This window comes from Leishmania braziliensis, chromosome 27 (assembly GCF_000002845.2).
Source record: "Leishmania braziliensis MHOM/BR/75/M2904 complete genome, chromosome 27".
NCBI classification, from domain to species: domain Eukaryota; phylum Euglenozoa; class Kinetoplastea; order Trypanosomatida; family Trypanosomatidae; genus Leishmania; species Leishmania braziliensis.
Window position 1 is genome coordinate 532927 of NC_009319.2, and position 16102 is coordinate 549028.

At 55.0% G+C, this 16102-nt stretch overlaps 5 protein-coding genes and 1 pseudogene across 6 annotated transcripts; all 6 read left to right on the forward strand.

Annotated features, from left to right (window-relative positions):
• Positions 1–268: 268 nt before the first annotated feature.
• On the forward strand, positions 269–946 carry LBRM_27_1410 (conserved hypothetical protein; the record flags this gene model as incomplete). Its single annotated transcript, XM_001565849.1, has 1 exon — positions 269–946. The coding sequence occupies one exon, from the start codon at positions 269–271 to the stop codon at positions 944–946; it is 678 nt and encodes a 225-aa protein (XP_001565899.1).
• Positions 947–1550: 604 nt separating this feature from the next.
• On the forward strand, positions 1551–2750 carry LBRM_27_1420 (conserved hypothetical protein; the record flags this gene model as incomplete). Its single annotated transcript, XM_001565850.1, has 1 exon — positions 1551–2750. The coding sequence occupies one exon, from the start codon at positions 1551–1553 to the stop codon at positions 2748–2750; it is 1200 nt and encodes a 399-aa protein (XP_001565900.1).
• Positions 2751–3654: 904 nt separating this feature from the next.
• On the forward strand, positions 3655–4314 carry LBRM_27_1430 (annotated as a pseudogene). The gene is given in 2 exon segments: positions 3655–3813; positions 3817–4314. Coding segments are annotated over 2 exon segments (657 nt in total).
• A 2046-nt stretch (positions 4315–6360) lies between these two features.
• LBRM_27_1440 (conserved hypothetical protein) lies at positions 6361–7950 on the forward strand (the record flags this gene model as incomplete). Its single annotated transcript, XM_001565851.1, has 1 exon — positions 6361–7950. The coding sequence occupies one exon, from the start codon at positions 6361–6363 to the stop codon at positions 7948–7950; it is 1590 nt and encodes a 529-aa protein (XP_001565901.1).
• A 3088-nt stretch (positions 7951–11038) lies between these two features.
• Positions 11039–13117, forward strand: LBRM_27_1450 (putative arginyl-tRNA synthetase; the record flags this gene model as incomplete). The annotated part of the gene is made up of 1 exon (XM_001565852.1): positions 11039–13117. One exon carries the CDS (start codon positions 11039–11041, stop codon positions 13115–13117), a length of 2079 nt encoding a protein of 692 aa, XP_001565902.1.
• Positions 13118–14150: 1033 nt separating this feature from the next.
• LBRM_27_1460 (conserved hypothetical protein) lies at positions 14151–15935 on the forward strand (the record flags this gene model as incomplete). The annotated part of the gene is made up of 1 exon (XM_001565853.2): positions 14151–15935. One exon carries the CDS (start codon positions 14151–14153, stop codon positions 15933–15935), a length of 1785 nt encoding a protein of 594 aa, XP_001565903.2.
• Between the last annotated feature and the right edge of the window lie 167 nt (positions 15936–16102).

Genomic DNA, 16102 nt, shown 5'->3' on the forward strand with positions numbered 1-16102 from the left:
TCTTTTTGTGGTTTACTAGAGCCGAAGCAACGAGGCAGCGAGACACCGACAACGGAACAAAAGAAAGGAAAAAGGTCTGATTGCTCTCTCGAGGATTATACATAATGTTCTCGCATGAGACACTCTCGGATGCCACAGCCAACATACTCTGTCTTTCTCTGTTTCTTCAACCTCTCTTGCTCACTCTCGAAAGGTACGTTGATAACACCACTGAACTGGTGGGGTGCGGAAGGCAAAAAGAGGGGAACAGGGGAGGTAGCGTGTTAGCATGCGTCGCTGCTACAAGCTTCAGGCGCTCCCAGGAGTGCTGAGTATCTTATCGGACGTGGCGCAGCCCCGCACCTCAACTTCTTATCACGAGCTTCTGCAGAGCTCACGTCTCCCTGCTCAGCCGTTGCTTTTTCTTCCACCACCTCGATGGGCGGCGGAACTGTCGCGGGTACTTCGCAGAACCTTCCCCGAGATGGTACAGTATCATCACACTCGTTTTTTACCGGTGTTTGTGCATCCAAGTTTCACCACAACTGCCGGTGCATCTGGCACGATGCAGCCGCTTGTCGCCATCGGCGAGTCGCTCTTGGAGCGGATCAGTGGCTTGTGGATACTGGCCACGTTCGAGGGCATTCGACGTGAGGAGTACGCTTCCCTGCTTGCATTGCTAACCAGCGACACCGCACTATGCCGAGTCCTGCGTGATCACTGGCGCTTGGAGCACATGGTGCTCACGGATACCTCTGCTGACCTCTTCTCACGCCAGCGTCTCAGTTCCACTAAAGGACTCATGCGCTGGCTTTCTTCGCAAGGGAACGCGGGTGGAGCACAATCGCTTCCCGAGCCGTATGGCGCAAGTTGTGTCAAAGCGATGGCTGCCGCAGTGCTTTTAGAGCACGGCAACGACGCGGCGGAGCGCTTTGTGAAGTCAGAGGTGCTTCCTTACGTGTTGTAACGCCCATTAGGTGATGTTCCCGTCTTGACTTTTTCATGTCAGTGGCGCATCAGTGTCAGCTACTGTTACTGTTATGCTTGTCGCCAGATCATGTGTTCTGGCTACTCCTGTCGTCGTGTTTCACTAAGGAGCATAAGGAAGAAAGCAAACGTCACCGCTAACATTGTCTTTCCTCCTCCATTGGGGTTATGAAGCCAAGGGTACTTCACGTACCTCTCACCCTCTTGGGAAGGCTCTTTTCATATTCTTTCGGTGAAGGGCTGTAGCATAAGTGGGTGCAGCTGACGAGGCGCTCGTGGTAACCAGCCACTCTCTTGGGAGCCATTCCATTAGCCACTGCTTATAAACCCATGGAGCGTTGCTCATTTGGCGTACACGTGCCTGTTTTCACTTCCTCAGCAAAAAAAAATGTCGGCTGCTTCGTCTTCAGCCACCCTTACCTTCTGCTTTTCTATGCTCTTCCTCGCCTCTCGGTTTAAGTTGTTCTCCCTCTCCGCCCACACCTCATTACATACGCAAAAAGTCGAGGGTGCACGTTATCACGGCCTTGTCCGTTGCCGTTGGCGCGTACGCTCGCCATACCGCTCTTTTCCAGGCGAAAGGCATGTCCACTATGGTGGACTCCACCGTCGAGGCGGCTGACCCCGCCTTGTTATCCTCTCAGCCTTTCATTATGGCGCACGAAGAGGAAGCGCCGCGGAGAAAACCACCAGAGGAGTTGCTCGCAGAGCGGCTACAAGAACTCAAGAAATATCGGTACGCCATTCCTGACGATCCCGAGACCGACGCTTCTGGAGCTAGCGCTTACCTGGCGGTTTGCACGGAACTAGCCAAGACGACCGGTGTAAAAGGTCCAACGAATTCTATCGCGAAAGATCTGGCCGCCGAGAGCGAGGTACTAGACTTATCATACGCAGGGTTAGGTGCGAAGGGATGCGCAGCGCTGGCCGCCGCCCTTCGTGTTACGTCGGCAGTGCAGTCGCTGATTCTGGTCGGCAATTACATTACTCCGTCCGCAGCGCTGGAGGTGGTGAGCGCCATAAACTATGCGCGTATCATTCACTCTCTGAACCTGTCGAAGAATCAGATAGGCCGCGTGGAGGCGATGCGGAAGGGTGCACATACCGTGACCACCGTCTCCGGCGGCGCTGTGGTAAACGAGGCACTCGCCCCTGGCAGCACACTGCGCTCTTTGACGCTCTCGGACAACTACCTCAGTGACACCGACGTCGCTGACTTTTCGGACACCCTAGCTGAGAACATCACTCTGCACGAGTTGGACTTGAGCTACAACCGCATCGGCTTTGTCGGAGCGACGGAGCTGGCCAAGGTACTGTCCCGAAACGGCGACTTGCGCGTACTAAACGTCGAATGGAACCCCCTGCGAGCCGCAGGGGCGTACCTCCTGCTCTCTGAAGGGCTGCTGCAGAACAACACCATCAAGGAGTGCAACCTGAGCTCTTGTGGGCTAGACGACAAGTGCGGGCAATTGGTGGCACGTGTCATATCAGAGAATGCCATCGAGGAGGTGATCATCGCCAACAACCGTATTGGCCGCGTGGGTGCAGAGGCCATCGCTCGCACCCTGCCGTCTACGTCTGCGTTGACTACGCTGGTCATAGATGGCAACCCCATCGGTGACTCAGGAAGTGCAGCACTGCTGGATGTGGCTTTGAGCGGCAGCGTTTCCACGCTTCGCGTGATAAGTTTGCAACACTGTAGCTGCAACGACCCCTCCATCATCCAACGCGGGCAGGAGGCCTCCAGCGCAACTCTCACCATTCGTATTTCTGAGAGTGTGTAGCACCCTTCTTCTTTCTTCTTCCTTTGTTTGCTGCTCCCGTTTCGGTGGTATGAACAGGTAGGCTTGCACTCACTTTGAGTGCACGCGTGTGTGTGTTTACTCGCCCCTCGTGGGGTGAGTTTGTTTGATATGTACATTACTGCGCCCCATCAAACTGAAAGCTCCGCAGCTGGTTCCCACGGCCAAGGTATGTTTATGCAGCGCCATTAAGAGGACAAAGAGACAACGGAGGCTCCTTTCGACCACTCCTTCCCACGTTTCCTCTTTTCAAACTTCCGTCTGTCACCGATGCTTAGAGAGAGGAGATGGAGTTGAGCCCACATCCACCGCCCACAGTTATGCAGAGGGCGATGATTGAGCCTGGTTGAAGCAACGAAGAGGTCACAAGACATCTTTTTTGCTTCTTTCCGCACTGTACGCGGCGCGCGTGAGACCAGCAGTGCAATGCCGGGATGTTACCTCTCTCACCTCCTAGCTCTCAATCACCAAGTGAGGAGAGCGATGGGAAGCCACGCGTTCGCTTGTGCACACATCGGTACACCCCTTCTTCATCTCCCACCTTGCTTACGATTGCTTTGGTTCGTTCTCCAGGAGATATCCACTGCACTTTGTCTTCCCTTCTCCAGTGCACACCATTCTCTGCTCACCCAATCGCTCGCCCCTCCTTCCGCTCAGGTGGTGGGTGCTGTGCTTGTATGTGCGAGCACACAGCCCAGCTAGCTTCCGGTGCTACGCTGCTGGAGTGCACCAGTGTGCCAATTTCCCGTCATCGAAGGACGCAGAAAGGCAGAGAAAAGGCGCCATACATGTTTTCTCTTTCTTCTGCAAGAGTGTGTGTGTGTGTGTGTGTGTGCTAGTACCACCACTACGTTGAAAGCCAGTTTACCTTCTAGCAGTCATCATAACTTCTTTACCTGGGCAGATGTTGCAGTGCGAAGCGGTGCTAGCGAGTTCGCTAAAGTCGTACTTGAATGTGGATAACCCTGACTGGGGCTTTCCTTTTAAGAAGCTGGACCTCGAGAAGTCGACAACGAATGCGCTGTCAACGGCGAAACCTGTGCCATAACTCAGTGAGAGTACCGCTGGTCACTGCTCCTTGTTGCCCAAGTGGTGCAAGGGAGAGAGTAAGCTGCTGTGGTTCACTACCACAAGGCTCCTCTGCGATTTTTCACGCAAGGAAGAGAACGTTAGCGTGCTTCTCATCTGCACCTCGAACTGCTACTTGCCCATCTTTGAGGGATGGGCCCTGCTGATTCACGACACCCTCAGTGTCATTTCTGAGTGCCCGAACACCATCTCCTCTGATAATGCACATAGGCGGAAAGTGCTTCAGTCATACATCCCGTATGTCCTGGTCAAGCTGGGCAAGGATCTCTCTATGACAGATGTCTTGTTTGGTGGGGCTGCCACTCTCAGTGCGCTCGCCAGCAGGAACGATGAGAACTGTTAGTTCATTGCCAAACACAACGGTGCTCAGATGCTCATCAATACCTTCTACCAAGCCCATCACAGGGAGGTGTGCTCAGGTTGACCCAAACACCTCGCTGCGCTCCAGCTCGGATAAGCTGCCCCACAATAACTCTCCAGTACTGGAAAGGGAGAGGGTTCTCTGCTGCGACATATAAAGGCGGCACCATGACTCGCTGCTCAACATTTCCCACACGCGTTCGAGCATGGTGGCTGTGGCCATTCTGAATGCGTACTTCGGCCCCCATTGGACGCTGCAAGCGCTTAGATGAGCTGAGGTGGCGTCTAAGGTAGTAATCGAGGAGCTCGAGCGCTGTTCCCTCCGCCTAACCTGGGACAGCTGTAGAAACTTTTTCGTATGTCCGTCGTGCATTTGTGTTGGCGGGAATGTGTTTGGCAAGGCGCAGGTGGATCACATGGGCATACCGAACTCTCGTATCCTCTAGAGCGGCTCATATTGCGCTCTCTCGCTGCCCCACTTTGAACCTCTATGCACTTCTCTTCCCTCTCTCATGATGTGTGGGGACGGAGTATGGTTGGTTGTTATACAAAGGCCGCTAGAGAGGAGGGGGGGGGGCGATGGACCTGCCTTCGATGGCGTACCCGCTAGCGCTAACCATGTACGCCACCTGGAGTGTGCAGGGCATCTCTTTTCACTTTGAGAGGAAAGGAAAATACAAACAGGTGTGTGCATGTTCTGTACGAAGGTGTGCACCTCGTACTCCTCACCCTTGTCACGCTCCTCGCTCTCTCCTTCCTATTTTTTTTTTTTTTCATTTTCTTTTGAGTGTTGAGCTTCTGCGTCATTCTTCTCCCCCGCCCCCACTATATCGTCTTCTTCACCCTCTCCCTCTCTCTACTTCTCTTGGACTTGCTTGGCACGTGCATGCGTCAGCAAAGACCCGCCGTAAGCCAAAAGAAAAGCACAGCACGCAGAAACAAAAAAAGAAAAGTCACACGCACCTGCCTACGCCAAGAGAGCTTCTGTGTAGGAGAGTCCAAGGGCAGCCTGGAATACATCCAAAGGGTCTTTCGGCTACAGGTCATCTTTGTAGAAATCGACTTCGCATAGGAGTTTCGTGGGGTAAACTGGTCTAGTTCACCACGCTCGCTCAGAGACCGACACCCCGAGGTGGCTGGCAACTCGCGTTACTGTGTACTATTCTCTGTCACTTTGTACACATTGTGATTTGTTTTTTCTTTTCTTTTGTGCTCTGGCCATGAAAGCACTGAAGTTCTTATCTCAATCTACTCTCTTAATGTTACTCCTTTCTACTTCCGCTGTTCTCTCCTTGTACTCCTTCATCTATCACATGCACGTGCGCGCCTCCATGTGCCGCCGTCCCTTCTCGCTTCTCCCTCTTTGACTCACCCCCCCCCCCACACACACACACACACACATACATACACACACACACATACACACACACACACACACATACACACATACACAGCCCATATCAAAGTTCCCACTTTTTTTTTTGTTTCACATCAACTAAGGGAAAAAGGTCGAAGAAAAGGAACGAAAAGCTCAATTCACTACTGCCAAAGAATCCAACTCCCCCCCCCTCCTCCTCCTCCACCATTATTTTTGTTTTGAAAGAGAATCATCCACCTTTGACGCACCACTAAACTCTCCCCTTTCTTTTTCTCCGCGCCCGTCTTTGCTTTGCTTCTTGTGGTGCGGCCTACCTACCCTCTCTCCGCCAAAGGAAGCCAAAGGCCGCTAACCCCTCGATCAGCCCACTACCCTCGTTCTCCGCCTGCACCCTTTCTGTTTTCTCCGTCACTGTAGCATCCCACTCCGCGCCACCTTGTCTTCTTGTTTTTTTGTCTTCACGCCAGCGGAGGTAGTCGACGTACGCGGTACCGTTTCCTCTTCTACCCGACCTCCTCTTTCGACACCCTCATCCTCTGTTTCTCTCCCTGACGGTCAGACTCCTTTTCAGAGACTCCGTGTACTCGAAGGCGACGTTGTGATTGCCGCGCATCGCTCTTCTGACCGGAACAGCAAAATAGCAGCGGAAAAGCGAGTCTCTCTCTCTCTCTTTCCTTCGTCCCACATCACGGAGTTCTCGGCACACGCTCAACACAACAGACTCGCACCCCCAGCCCCCTTTGGAAGAGTCGTGAAGGAGCTACCATGTCTCAACAAAACGCTGTCGAAGCCCTGCTGGCGCGCCTGCAGATGGGGGATGCAATTCCCGCATTTCAGGCCATGGGCGTGGACCGTATCGTATCTCTGCGCAAGATGTCAGAGGATGCCCTGCGTCAGGCTGTCCCGGACGCTGAGCAGCGCCAGGCGCTGATGAACGCCATCGAAAGCCGTGGCCATCTGCAGTCGCGTCGTGTCGGCCCTCCAGTTGACCAGCCGCACCCCCCTCGCAGCGCCGATGCTGAGTTTGCCCGCAGCGGCAACGACGAGAGTCGCAGTGGTTATGCGCCGCGAGGTGACCGTGATGACCGTGTTGCCCGCGGTGGGCGCGGTGGGGGTCGTTCCACCGGTGCGCCGAACAGTGACGACGCGACTCGTTTATGTCGCCACGTCTTCACGACAGATGGGTGCAAGTTTGGCCAAAAGTGCCGCTATAGCCACGACGGGAACGACTACCGCCGCCCGCAGGAAGTGCCGATGGACAGCGGTGTGGCGCAGCGTTCTCTGGATCGCCCGCCCCAGAACTTCAAGTTCTCGATCGATGTCGAAATCCCGACAGAACGCATCAAGTACCTCCTTGGCCCTCAGGGTATCAACATGAGATTCATTAATGAAACGTGCGGCACGTACAACGAGCGCTTCGCACACGTGGACGAGACCGAGGATACCTTCACAATCCACCTACTCGGCGGCAGCGAGGAGGCAGTCAACAAGGCTAAGGAGATGCTGCTGATGTCGGTTGGTGTGAAGCGCGAGGAGGAGAAGAAGGACCGCTTCCAGTATGCTGTAAATGAGTTGGACGCGAACACGCATGCCGCTCGCCTGTTCGCGGCCTGCAACACCAAGAACAAGGACACCACGCGCCACCTGTCCGACTCCATCATGCGCAATATTGTCTCGAGCTTTAACTTTGTTCGTCCGCAAGAGGTGCGCCACTTCTATATGTACACCTCCTGCAGCGACAAGGACAAGCTTGAGATGGTGAGTAAGATCGTGTCTCAGCTGAAGGGTGTGCAAGCGATTCTGTTCTGCGATCAGAAGCGCGTGGAGGAGATGTGCAAGGGCTCTCAGCGGATCGCACGCCACTTCAACAGGGTGAATCCGCAGTTTGTGTATCGCCGACTATCCAAGGAGGATCGCATGATTGCGCTGGATAAGTTCAAGAAGGGAGTGGTCAACGAAAACGGCGTGCTCGAGCGTCTGCTGGTCACGAACGAGGATTACGCCAAACTGGCCCGCAAGACCGTTATTCCGTATGTGAACCTCGTCATCAACTTCTCCGTCCCGCGTGCTGAGGAGTACTACGTCCTGCAATCGCAGGTGGCAGGCCGTCAGGGCACCATCGGCGCGTCCTTCCTGTGTGTTAGCAACTATGAAGAGGCCCTTTTCCGCGAACTGGAGAAGAATATCCACTTTGAGCGTTTCGAGGACGAGGATGACTTCCGCTCGACGGCGGTGGAGCTGTCGTACGACACGGATGCACAGCCGCTAACACCGGAGGATGCTGATCCGCCGGCAGACTGGCGTGAGCACCTGAACGACAGGAAGCCACCCCAGAGTTTCGGCAAGCGTCGGTAGGCACGCGATACGCTCACACACACACACACACACGAGTGAGAGAGGAAGAGAAAGGGCCAGAGGAAGAAAGGGAAAGGACAAAAAAGGCGCAGTCGCTGTAGGAACAGCGACCTCCCCCTGCTGTCTTATACATGCTTATTTTCCTACTCTTGCTTTTTATGTGGTTCTTGTTAATGGCGCTATGCTTCCTCAAGTGGCACACGGAGCGCAGGAAGCAACGAAATGATGACGATCTTCTCGTCATTTCCTTCCCTTTCCTTCCCTTCCCTTTCCTTCCCTTCCCCCCCCCCTCGTTGTTTCTTACATAGGGGGAGGGCTTATGTGTGAAGCTGTGCGTGTGTGTGGGGCTCCCCTGGTCGCGTTCTGATCGGTGTGCGTTTTCTCTTTTGGTGTTGAGGTTGTCTCAAGGGTAGAGAGGGTGGAGCTGCAACAAGGGCGAGGGGACGGAGACGGAGCGTAGTGGATAGGCATGCGTGGGGAGTGGGCTCAAAAGAGCCGGCGCGTAAGAAAAGGTGAGAAGAGGAAAAAATATGCGAAAAGGACAGCGAAAAAAGGAAATACGAACAGCTGAACTTGGCGAGATGGCGATGGGAACTCCTTCAATTTGTCTTTCTTCCCTCTTCCTTCCCTTAGTGACCATCCCTCCTGTTCTCGCTGAATTTTTGCATGTCAACAAGTCTTTGTGAGGAGTGAGACCCAGAATAGAACTAGGCCCTGCTCACTTTGTCCCCACCATCATCATATGTTCTTCCTATCGTCCCATGTCTCCCACTCCTCCCCGCAACGATGCCCCCCCCCCCCCACACACACACACATCGAGGCTCATCTTCCTCTCTGTCTCCCCCATCCCTCTCTCTGTCTCTCTGCGCGTTCTTCCTTCGGCTTACTCGCTAGTCGTCTTGCTCCTCTTTCTACATCTCTTTGGTCTCTGCGTTTCCGTTTGTCTTTCCCCCTCCCCCCCCCTTTCTTCTTGTTATATGTCTGTGTTTACCTTTTTTTTCCGTGTTTAAAAGCGTCGCCGTCCATCTCTCGTTCTCCTTGTGTGTGTGCGTGTGTGTGTGTGTGTGTGTGTGTGTCTGCACGGGTGGTACGTCTGGGGCGCATAAAGCGGTGTACGAGGGCCAGGTGGTGTGTTACGGATTGTGAAGATAAGGCGGGCCAACACACGCGAACAAACGCACACACAAAAAAAGGGGGCGGGGATGAAAAGGTCGTATGGATGATGACGGGATAAAAGTTGGACGCTTGTGCGATTGATGCATAGGACGTGCTGTGTTCTGTTTTCCTTTATGTCAAGGACGACGATATGCTCGCTTATGGTGCGGTGTAGGCGAAGATGTACTTGCGTGTGTACGCGTGTACGTGTGTGTGTGTTAGTAGGTGGAATCGCTCTTTCATGCAGGAGTGCGTCTTGAGGTTGGGGTGAGTATTTGGGGAGGCCTCCTCGTTTTAGTGAAAGGATGAGTGAGGGACGAGGCGCGCAAGAGTGGAGGTTGCTGGGCGGAGAGGGGAGCGATTCACCCACAAATGTGAAGCGCCAACGGAAAAACATGGGCTGGGGAGGCGCCAGGCGAGCTGGGGATCGAGGCCTGCAATAGAGGGGCGGTTCAAAACACTGCCATCGCCATTCCATTATCTACACACCTAGGAGGGTTGGCTATCCTGGCAGCAGAGCAGCAGCAGCAGCAAGTGTGTCAATAACTGTAATGAATAAAGGCATTTTTTTTTCAGTTGTGTGAGTGATTTGGATGCCACTGTTGTTGACGCTCATCTCATTCTCTACTGGTGTGTCAGTGTGGTGCTGCCTCCCCTCTTCCACCTCCCTCCATATGCCTCTCTTCTCTTTCGTTTGCTGTCCTCTACTACTTGTATGCGCGTGTTCAACATTGCTTCTCCTTGTCGAATGGCGCTGTTTTCCTTTGTGATTTTTTCTTTCTGTACATGCTCATCGTCCGCTCGGTCTTTTCTTGTGCCCAAGTCGCCCGTGTACGTGCATTTGTTTGCTTCCTGAGCCATGCGTAGCCTAGCAGCTGCACCCCTGCACAGCGCCGTTGCCCCCCCCCCCCTTTTCTGCATTCTCTCTATCTTGCACTTCCCATCATTCAATTCCACGAAGGCACGGACGAAATGGTGCACGCACACGGATGCTACAGCGCACATATGCATCCTTCTCCCATCTTCAGAATTCTCTCCCGCTACCTACCACCAAGACGTAAACACACAAAGCACCCACAAGCACAGACACGTAACATCAAGAAATACAAACTGTGGTTACTTTTCTTTCTGTAGTAAGGAACTTGAAAGAAATTAAAATAAAATCACAGGGGCGCATTAAAGGAAGAGGGTAGCGGTGCTGCTCACCTTCTCGCCTTCCCTCGCTTTTTCCCTTCCCCCTTCGACGCTGCATTTCACACACTCGAACTTTTACAGGAATACGCGCGTGAGAGAAAAGCGCCAGTGCGCTCACGGAATGCCAATGAGCGCTGATATGTGATAAGTATGGGGCTCACGCCAACTATGTTTGTCGCTTCTCTCCGCGCCCATGCAGACCCCTCTGTAAGGCGCCCGCTAAGCCTCCCAATGACTGGTGAGCGTAGGGGGCCTTGTAGGCGGCGGGTAGGGAAGAACAACATGGGTGGCGGGTGTCAGCTGCACCATCAGTGGACCAGTGGAAGAGGCGTACTTTTGTTTGTGCTAGTGCCCTTCCCCAGGCTCCCCACCTCATCTCTCGCCCTTCTCGCTAACTATGCTGCTTTCCTCAAAGGAAAAAAAGGCTCTTGCTTGTCGCCCTCTTTTCGTTTGTCACACTCCACACGTGCACCCGATTTCTGGTTTATCTTTTCCTCTCCCCTTCGTCTCTTCCCTACATCATCTCTTGTCGTTTCGACTTGTGTCAATGAGTGAGTGCGCGTCTCTGTGTATCGATCTACTCCCCACCCCACCCACCCCCGTACGCGTGTTGATGCTGGCACCAGTGCTTAGCACCCCATACAACTCTACGCGAAACTGAAAGGCACACAGGAAGCGCAGGCTCCTTTTTGGAAGAAAAAAGACTGCATCTTCGAACCGTTAGCATCCTCATGCCATCATGCGCACCGCTGCCGCTACCGTGAATGTGGAGCTGGCGCTGAAGGAGATTGTCCAGGCGACCATTACCAAGGCCTTCCCGCTCGTCCCGGCCCAGGAGCCTCTCATCACCCTTGGTAAGGTTAGCGAGTATCAGTGCAACAATGCCATGGGACTGGTGAAGGTGCTCTCTCAGCAGCCTCAGTCAATAAAAATGAGCCCGCAGATGGTCGGCGAGGAGCTCAAGAAGAACTTGGTGGAGAACGACATAATCGACGAGTTCGAACCCACGACCAAGGGCTTCATCAATATCAGCATCCGCAAGGAATGGGTGGCTCAGATGGTGAACGAGGTGCTGAACCAGGGCATTCGTCCACCTGTCGTGAAGAAGCAGCGCGTGCTCGTCGATTTTTCGTCGCCGAACATCGCCAAGGAGATGCACGTCGGACATCTCCGCTCTACTATCATCGGTGAGTCGATCAGCCGTCTCCTGGAGTTCTGTCTGCACGACGTTTCACGCATAAACCACATCGGTGACTGGGGCACGGCGTTCGGCATGCTCATTCTGTACATCAAGCGCAAGTTCCCCGACTACACCACGAACCCGCCGGCCATCTCCGACCTCACCGCCTTCTACCGCGCGGCGAAGAAGTGCTTCGACGAGGACCAGCAGTTCAAGGAGCAGGCCCGCCTCGAGGTGGTGAAGCTGCAGGCGCTGGAGGAGGACTCTATCCAAGCGTGGAAGTACATCTGCGACGTGTCGCGCGAGGAGTTCAACGGGGTCTACGCCCGCCTCGGCGCCACCATCACGGAGCGCGGTGAGAGCTTCTACAACCCGCTCATTCCAAAGGTGCTGAATCTTCTGGAGGAGGCGGACCAGATCGAGGTGAGCGACGGCGCGAAGCTCATCATCAGCCGGGAGGAGCGCAAGCTGGATAGCCTCGATTCCCGTGACATGACGAAGCTAGCGAGTCAGCACCTCGCGTTTCTCTCACGCGATGGTTCGTCGTACCACCCGAATCTGATTGCCGCCATGAAGAAGGTTGGCATCTTGACCGGGGCAGAGGGTGAAGAGTCGGTGGTGCTGTCGAAGAAGGAGGTGAAGCTGTGGAAGAAGTTTGATATCCGCATGGACCTGGACAAGCTGATGGCCCAGCTCGCCCCCCTATATAAAAAGCAGCTCGACCCCCTCTTCCTGGAGGCGTTCAAGGCTGCGGGGATTGTCAAGGGCGACTGCATCCTTGTCCCCCGCTTCTCCTTCCCTCTGATGGTTGTGAAGAGCGATGGTGGCTATACCTACGACACGACCGATGTCACAGCCACGTACCACCGCTTCGTCGTCGAGAAGATGGACCGTGTTATCTACTGCACCGATGTGGGTCAGTACGAGCACTTTCGCATGTGCCTGCAGACGGCGAAGGACATGGGCTGGATGGAACACGCTACGTGGGACCACGCCGGCTTTGGTCTCGTGACAGGGGCAGATGGCAAGAAGATCAAGACGCGCTCGGGTGAGACAGCAAAGCTGAAGGACCTTATGGACGAGGCTGTGGAGCGCTCCCTCGCGATCCTGAAGGAGCGCGAGGCGGGCGAGCGCAGCCAAGGCCACTCGGAAGAAGAGATGCAGACGCTATCCAACATTATCGGTATTGGCGCCATCAAGTACTTTGATCTCAAGCAGACACGCACCAGTGACTACGCCTTTAGCTACGACAAGATGCTGGACATGTCTGGCAACACAGCCGTGTTCCTTCTTTACCAGTACGCTCGCATCTGCTCTATCAAGCGCAAGGCTGGTGTGGCGGAGGAGGAGCTGCTCAAGATCACCGACATCTCTCTCGAGACCCCGCAGGAGAAGAACCTCGCGCTCTGCGCGCTGCGCTTCCAGACGGTGATTCTCAAGGCCGTCGAGGACCTCTTCCCGCACCATCTCGCAGACTTTGCGTACGAGCTCATGACAAACTTCTCCACCTTCTTCCAACACTGCCGCGTCGTGGACGACCCGCTGCAGAACAGCCGCCTCTGCCTCATCGAGCTCACCCGCATCACACTCAAAAAGACGCTGGAGCTGCTGGCCATCGAGACAGCCGAGCGCCTTTAGCGGACGTGCAGTGATACATGTTGGAGCTGCACTCCCGCCCCAGGCGTCACAGAAGGGGGAAAAAAAAAGAGAACGAGGAGAGCAGAAGGAGCGCCAAGCACGGGACTGCCAAAAGGCTCCCGAGAGGCTTACTGTTCTCGCGCGTTTCCTCTAAGCTCCTCCCTCTTCCTTCCTTCTCTTCTCGACCACCTTTCGTGTGTTGTACTTGATTTTATTAGTTTACTCTTGTCCCCTGTATCCCTCGCCGGATTCACTCCTCGTGTGTGCGTTTTCCTTCGCGCTGTCGGTGATGCACACGGGGGGGGGGGGGAGCGGCAACCACCAGTGAAATGTGTTAGCAGCCCCCCACCCTCCATAAAAAAAAATTGAGGCAAGCCTATCGTGTTGGCTAAAGGCATCTCGATGCCCATGTGTGTGCGTGCGCGCGCATAAGTGTTCCGTAATGCGGTAATTAAGAGACTTTCAAACGTTCTCTTGATTGTCACCTTCTCTGCGTTAAATGCGAGAATGTGCTAACGTTTCTGGGGCTACTTCGAGGGGCGTTCCCTTTGGTTGATAGAGCTACCACTTACCAGTGCGGATCAGTGCAGGGTAGAGAAAGAGGGAGGGGGATTGCCCCCTCTTTGGTGTTCTTTTCCTTTGCCGTTTCTCTCATATATATATATATATATATATATATATGAGAGACTCGATGTGTGGTACTCATGGCTTGGCAGGGAAGAGCGCGCGGACGGGAATATCTCCACAGCTCCTCCCACGGCGGAGAGCTTCCCCCCCCCCTCCCCCACCTTTGCTTTTCAGATGCCTGAATGCTGCAGTCTCTGTTTCCCCCTGCACTTTCGTCCCTCCCTCTCCTCCTACCCCTTCTTGCAGCCATCGCCCTTGAATGAACTCCGTGGCACCCAGCAGACTCTCAAGCAGGCAGTTAAAATACAGTAAACTGTCCAACTTTGTCCCCCATATCTATTCTTTCCCGCTGACCCTCTCACACAGTACAGGTAACTAACCCACCCATCAGCCGGAGGCGAACACGATGCAGACGTGGTATCGCCCCCATCCGTACGGCATTTACCCTCGAGGCAACGCCGTCAAGCGCTCTGACATATTCGACCGTCTCGGCACTCTTTCTCTCTTCACCACCGCAACGACGCATGACGACAAGGAGCACACGGAGCAGCCTTACCTGGACCTCGTTCAGAGCGTTCTTGCCTTTCTCGCGGTACCCGATCTGTGCCGACTGTCGCGCAGCTGCACGGGCTGGTATGTGCTCGTACACTGCACAGATGCCTTCAAGACGGCGTACACGGCGTTGTCGCCGTCGTACCTGCGATTCCGTGGCAGCTGGAAGGAAACGGCTGTGCGAGGTTACGTAGCAGCGCATGACCACACCTCGGACGCGGCCCCCGTCACTTCCACCACGCATCGAACTCCCTACAAGAAGTCGAGGGTGGAGAGCAAGGGTAAGCGGGCCGCTGCGACGCTGGTTGGTGAGACACCTGTCGCGTTTGTAAGCCACACCCCGGTGTGCGTGCGCCATCACTTCTTCTGTGATCAACTTTTCCAGGCATGGATGTGCACAATTCTACCACCCTACTACCACCTGCACACCGTCACGGAGGAGCGGGAGGAGGCGTCGTCGTCATTCTCGTCCTCCTCGGCACGGACTGAGAAGTGTGCGGGGCAGACCTATGGGTCTAAGGGCCGGAGAACTCAGCGAGATGCGGCATGGCCCGCCTCGACCACCAGGCTGGCGGATTCGGTGGACGCAACTCAGAGCCACAGCCCACCGTACATCTCAAAGTTTCGCCCTGTTGAACGGCGCAGTTGCATTTCCGTCGCTGAGTTCCACGAGTGCTTCGAGAAGCCGAACTTACCGGTGGTGATCACAGACGTAGCGACGGAATGGCCACTCTTCAAGATCCTCCAGGGCCGCTTCACCAACTTGGCGGACAAGAAGGACTCCCTCATGCGTAGCGGCTGCCCTGTGACGTCACCGCTGCGCTGCGAGCACACAAATATGAATCTGGAAGACTATGTGCACTACGCGACGGAGCAGAACGACGAGCGGCCGATATACATGTTTGACGCCGAGTTCGGCAGTGTGCTGGATGTGGAGAGGCTGTACACGGTGCCGCCCTGCTTCGCCCGGGACGACTTTTTTTCCATACTTGGCGACCGCCGGCCCAAGTTTCGCTGGATCATCGCAGGCCCGCAGCGTAGTGGCAGCAGCTTCCACGTGGACCCCAACTACACCAACGCGTGGAACGCGAACATGACGGGCCGCAAGCGGTGGCTGCTATTTCCTCCTGGGGCGACGCCACTTGGGGTGGTGCCGAGTGCAGACATGGCTGAGGTAGCCACCCCAGTGTCACTGACAGAGTGGCTCTTGAACTACTACGACGCAACCCTGCAGGAGCTACAGCACTGTGGGTACGAGTGCATTTGCGAGCCTGGCGACATTATGTTTGTGCCGTGCGGGTGGTGGCACTACATCATCAACCTCGAAGACTCCATTGCCATTACGCAGAACTACGTCTCGCGGAACAACTTGCCCAAGGTAACCAAGTTCTTGCGTGCCATGAAGGGGTCCATCAGTGGCATTGACGAGGATGCCGACACCTCGACGGAGGAGTCTACGGCAAAGCGGCAGCGCGGCTTTGCGAAGGAGTTCGAGGCCGCCATGGAGGTGGCGCACCCAGCTTTGATGCAGGACGTGGCGCGGCAGCTCGATGAGGAGCGTCAGGAGCGGGAGAAACGCCGGCTTGGTCGCTTGATGCTGCTAGACCCGTCTTCAGAGGGCTTTGCCTTCAGCTTCTAGGCTGTACAGAGGAAGAATGGATGGTGCGAGAGGGGGTGGATGGGTGCCTGGTAGCCATCAAGCAAGCGCTTGTACAATCATGATGAGAGCGTGGAGGCGGCACCATCGCCTGCGCCGATTTCCATGATCCGGCCCCCTTTTTCGTGCCCGTCAGAGGTACTAGCATC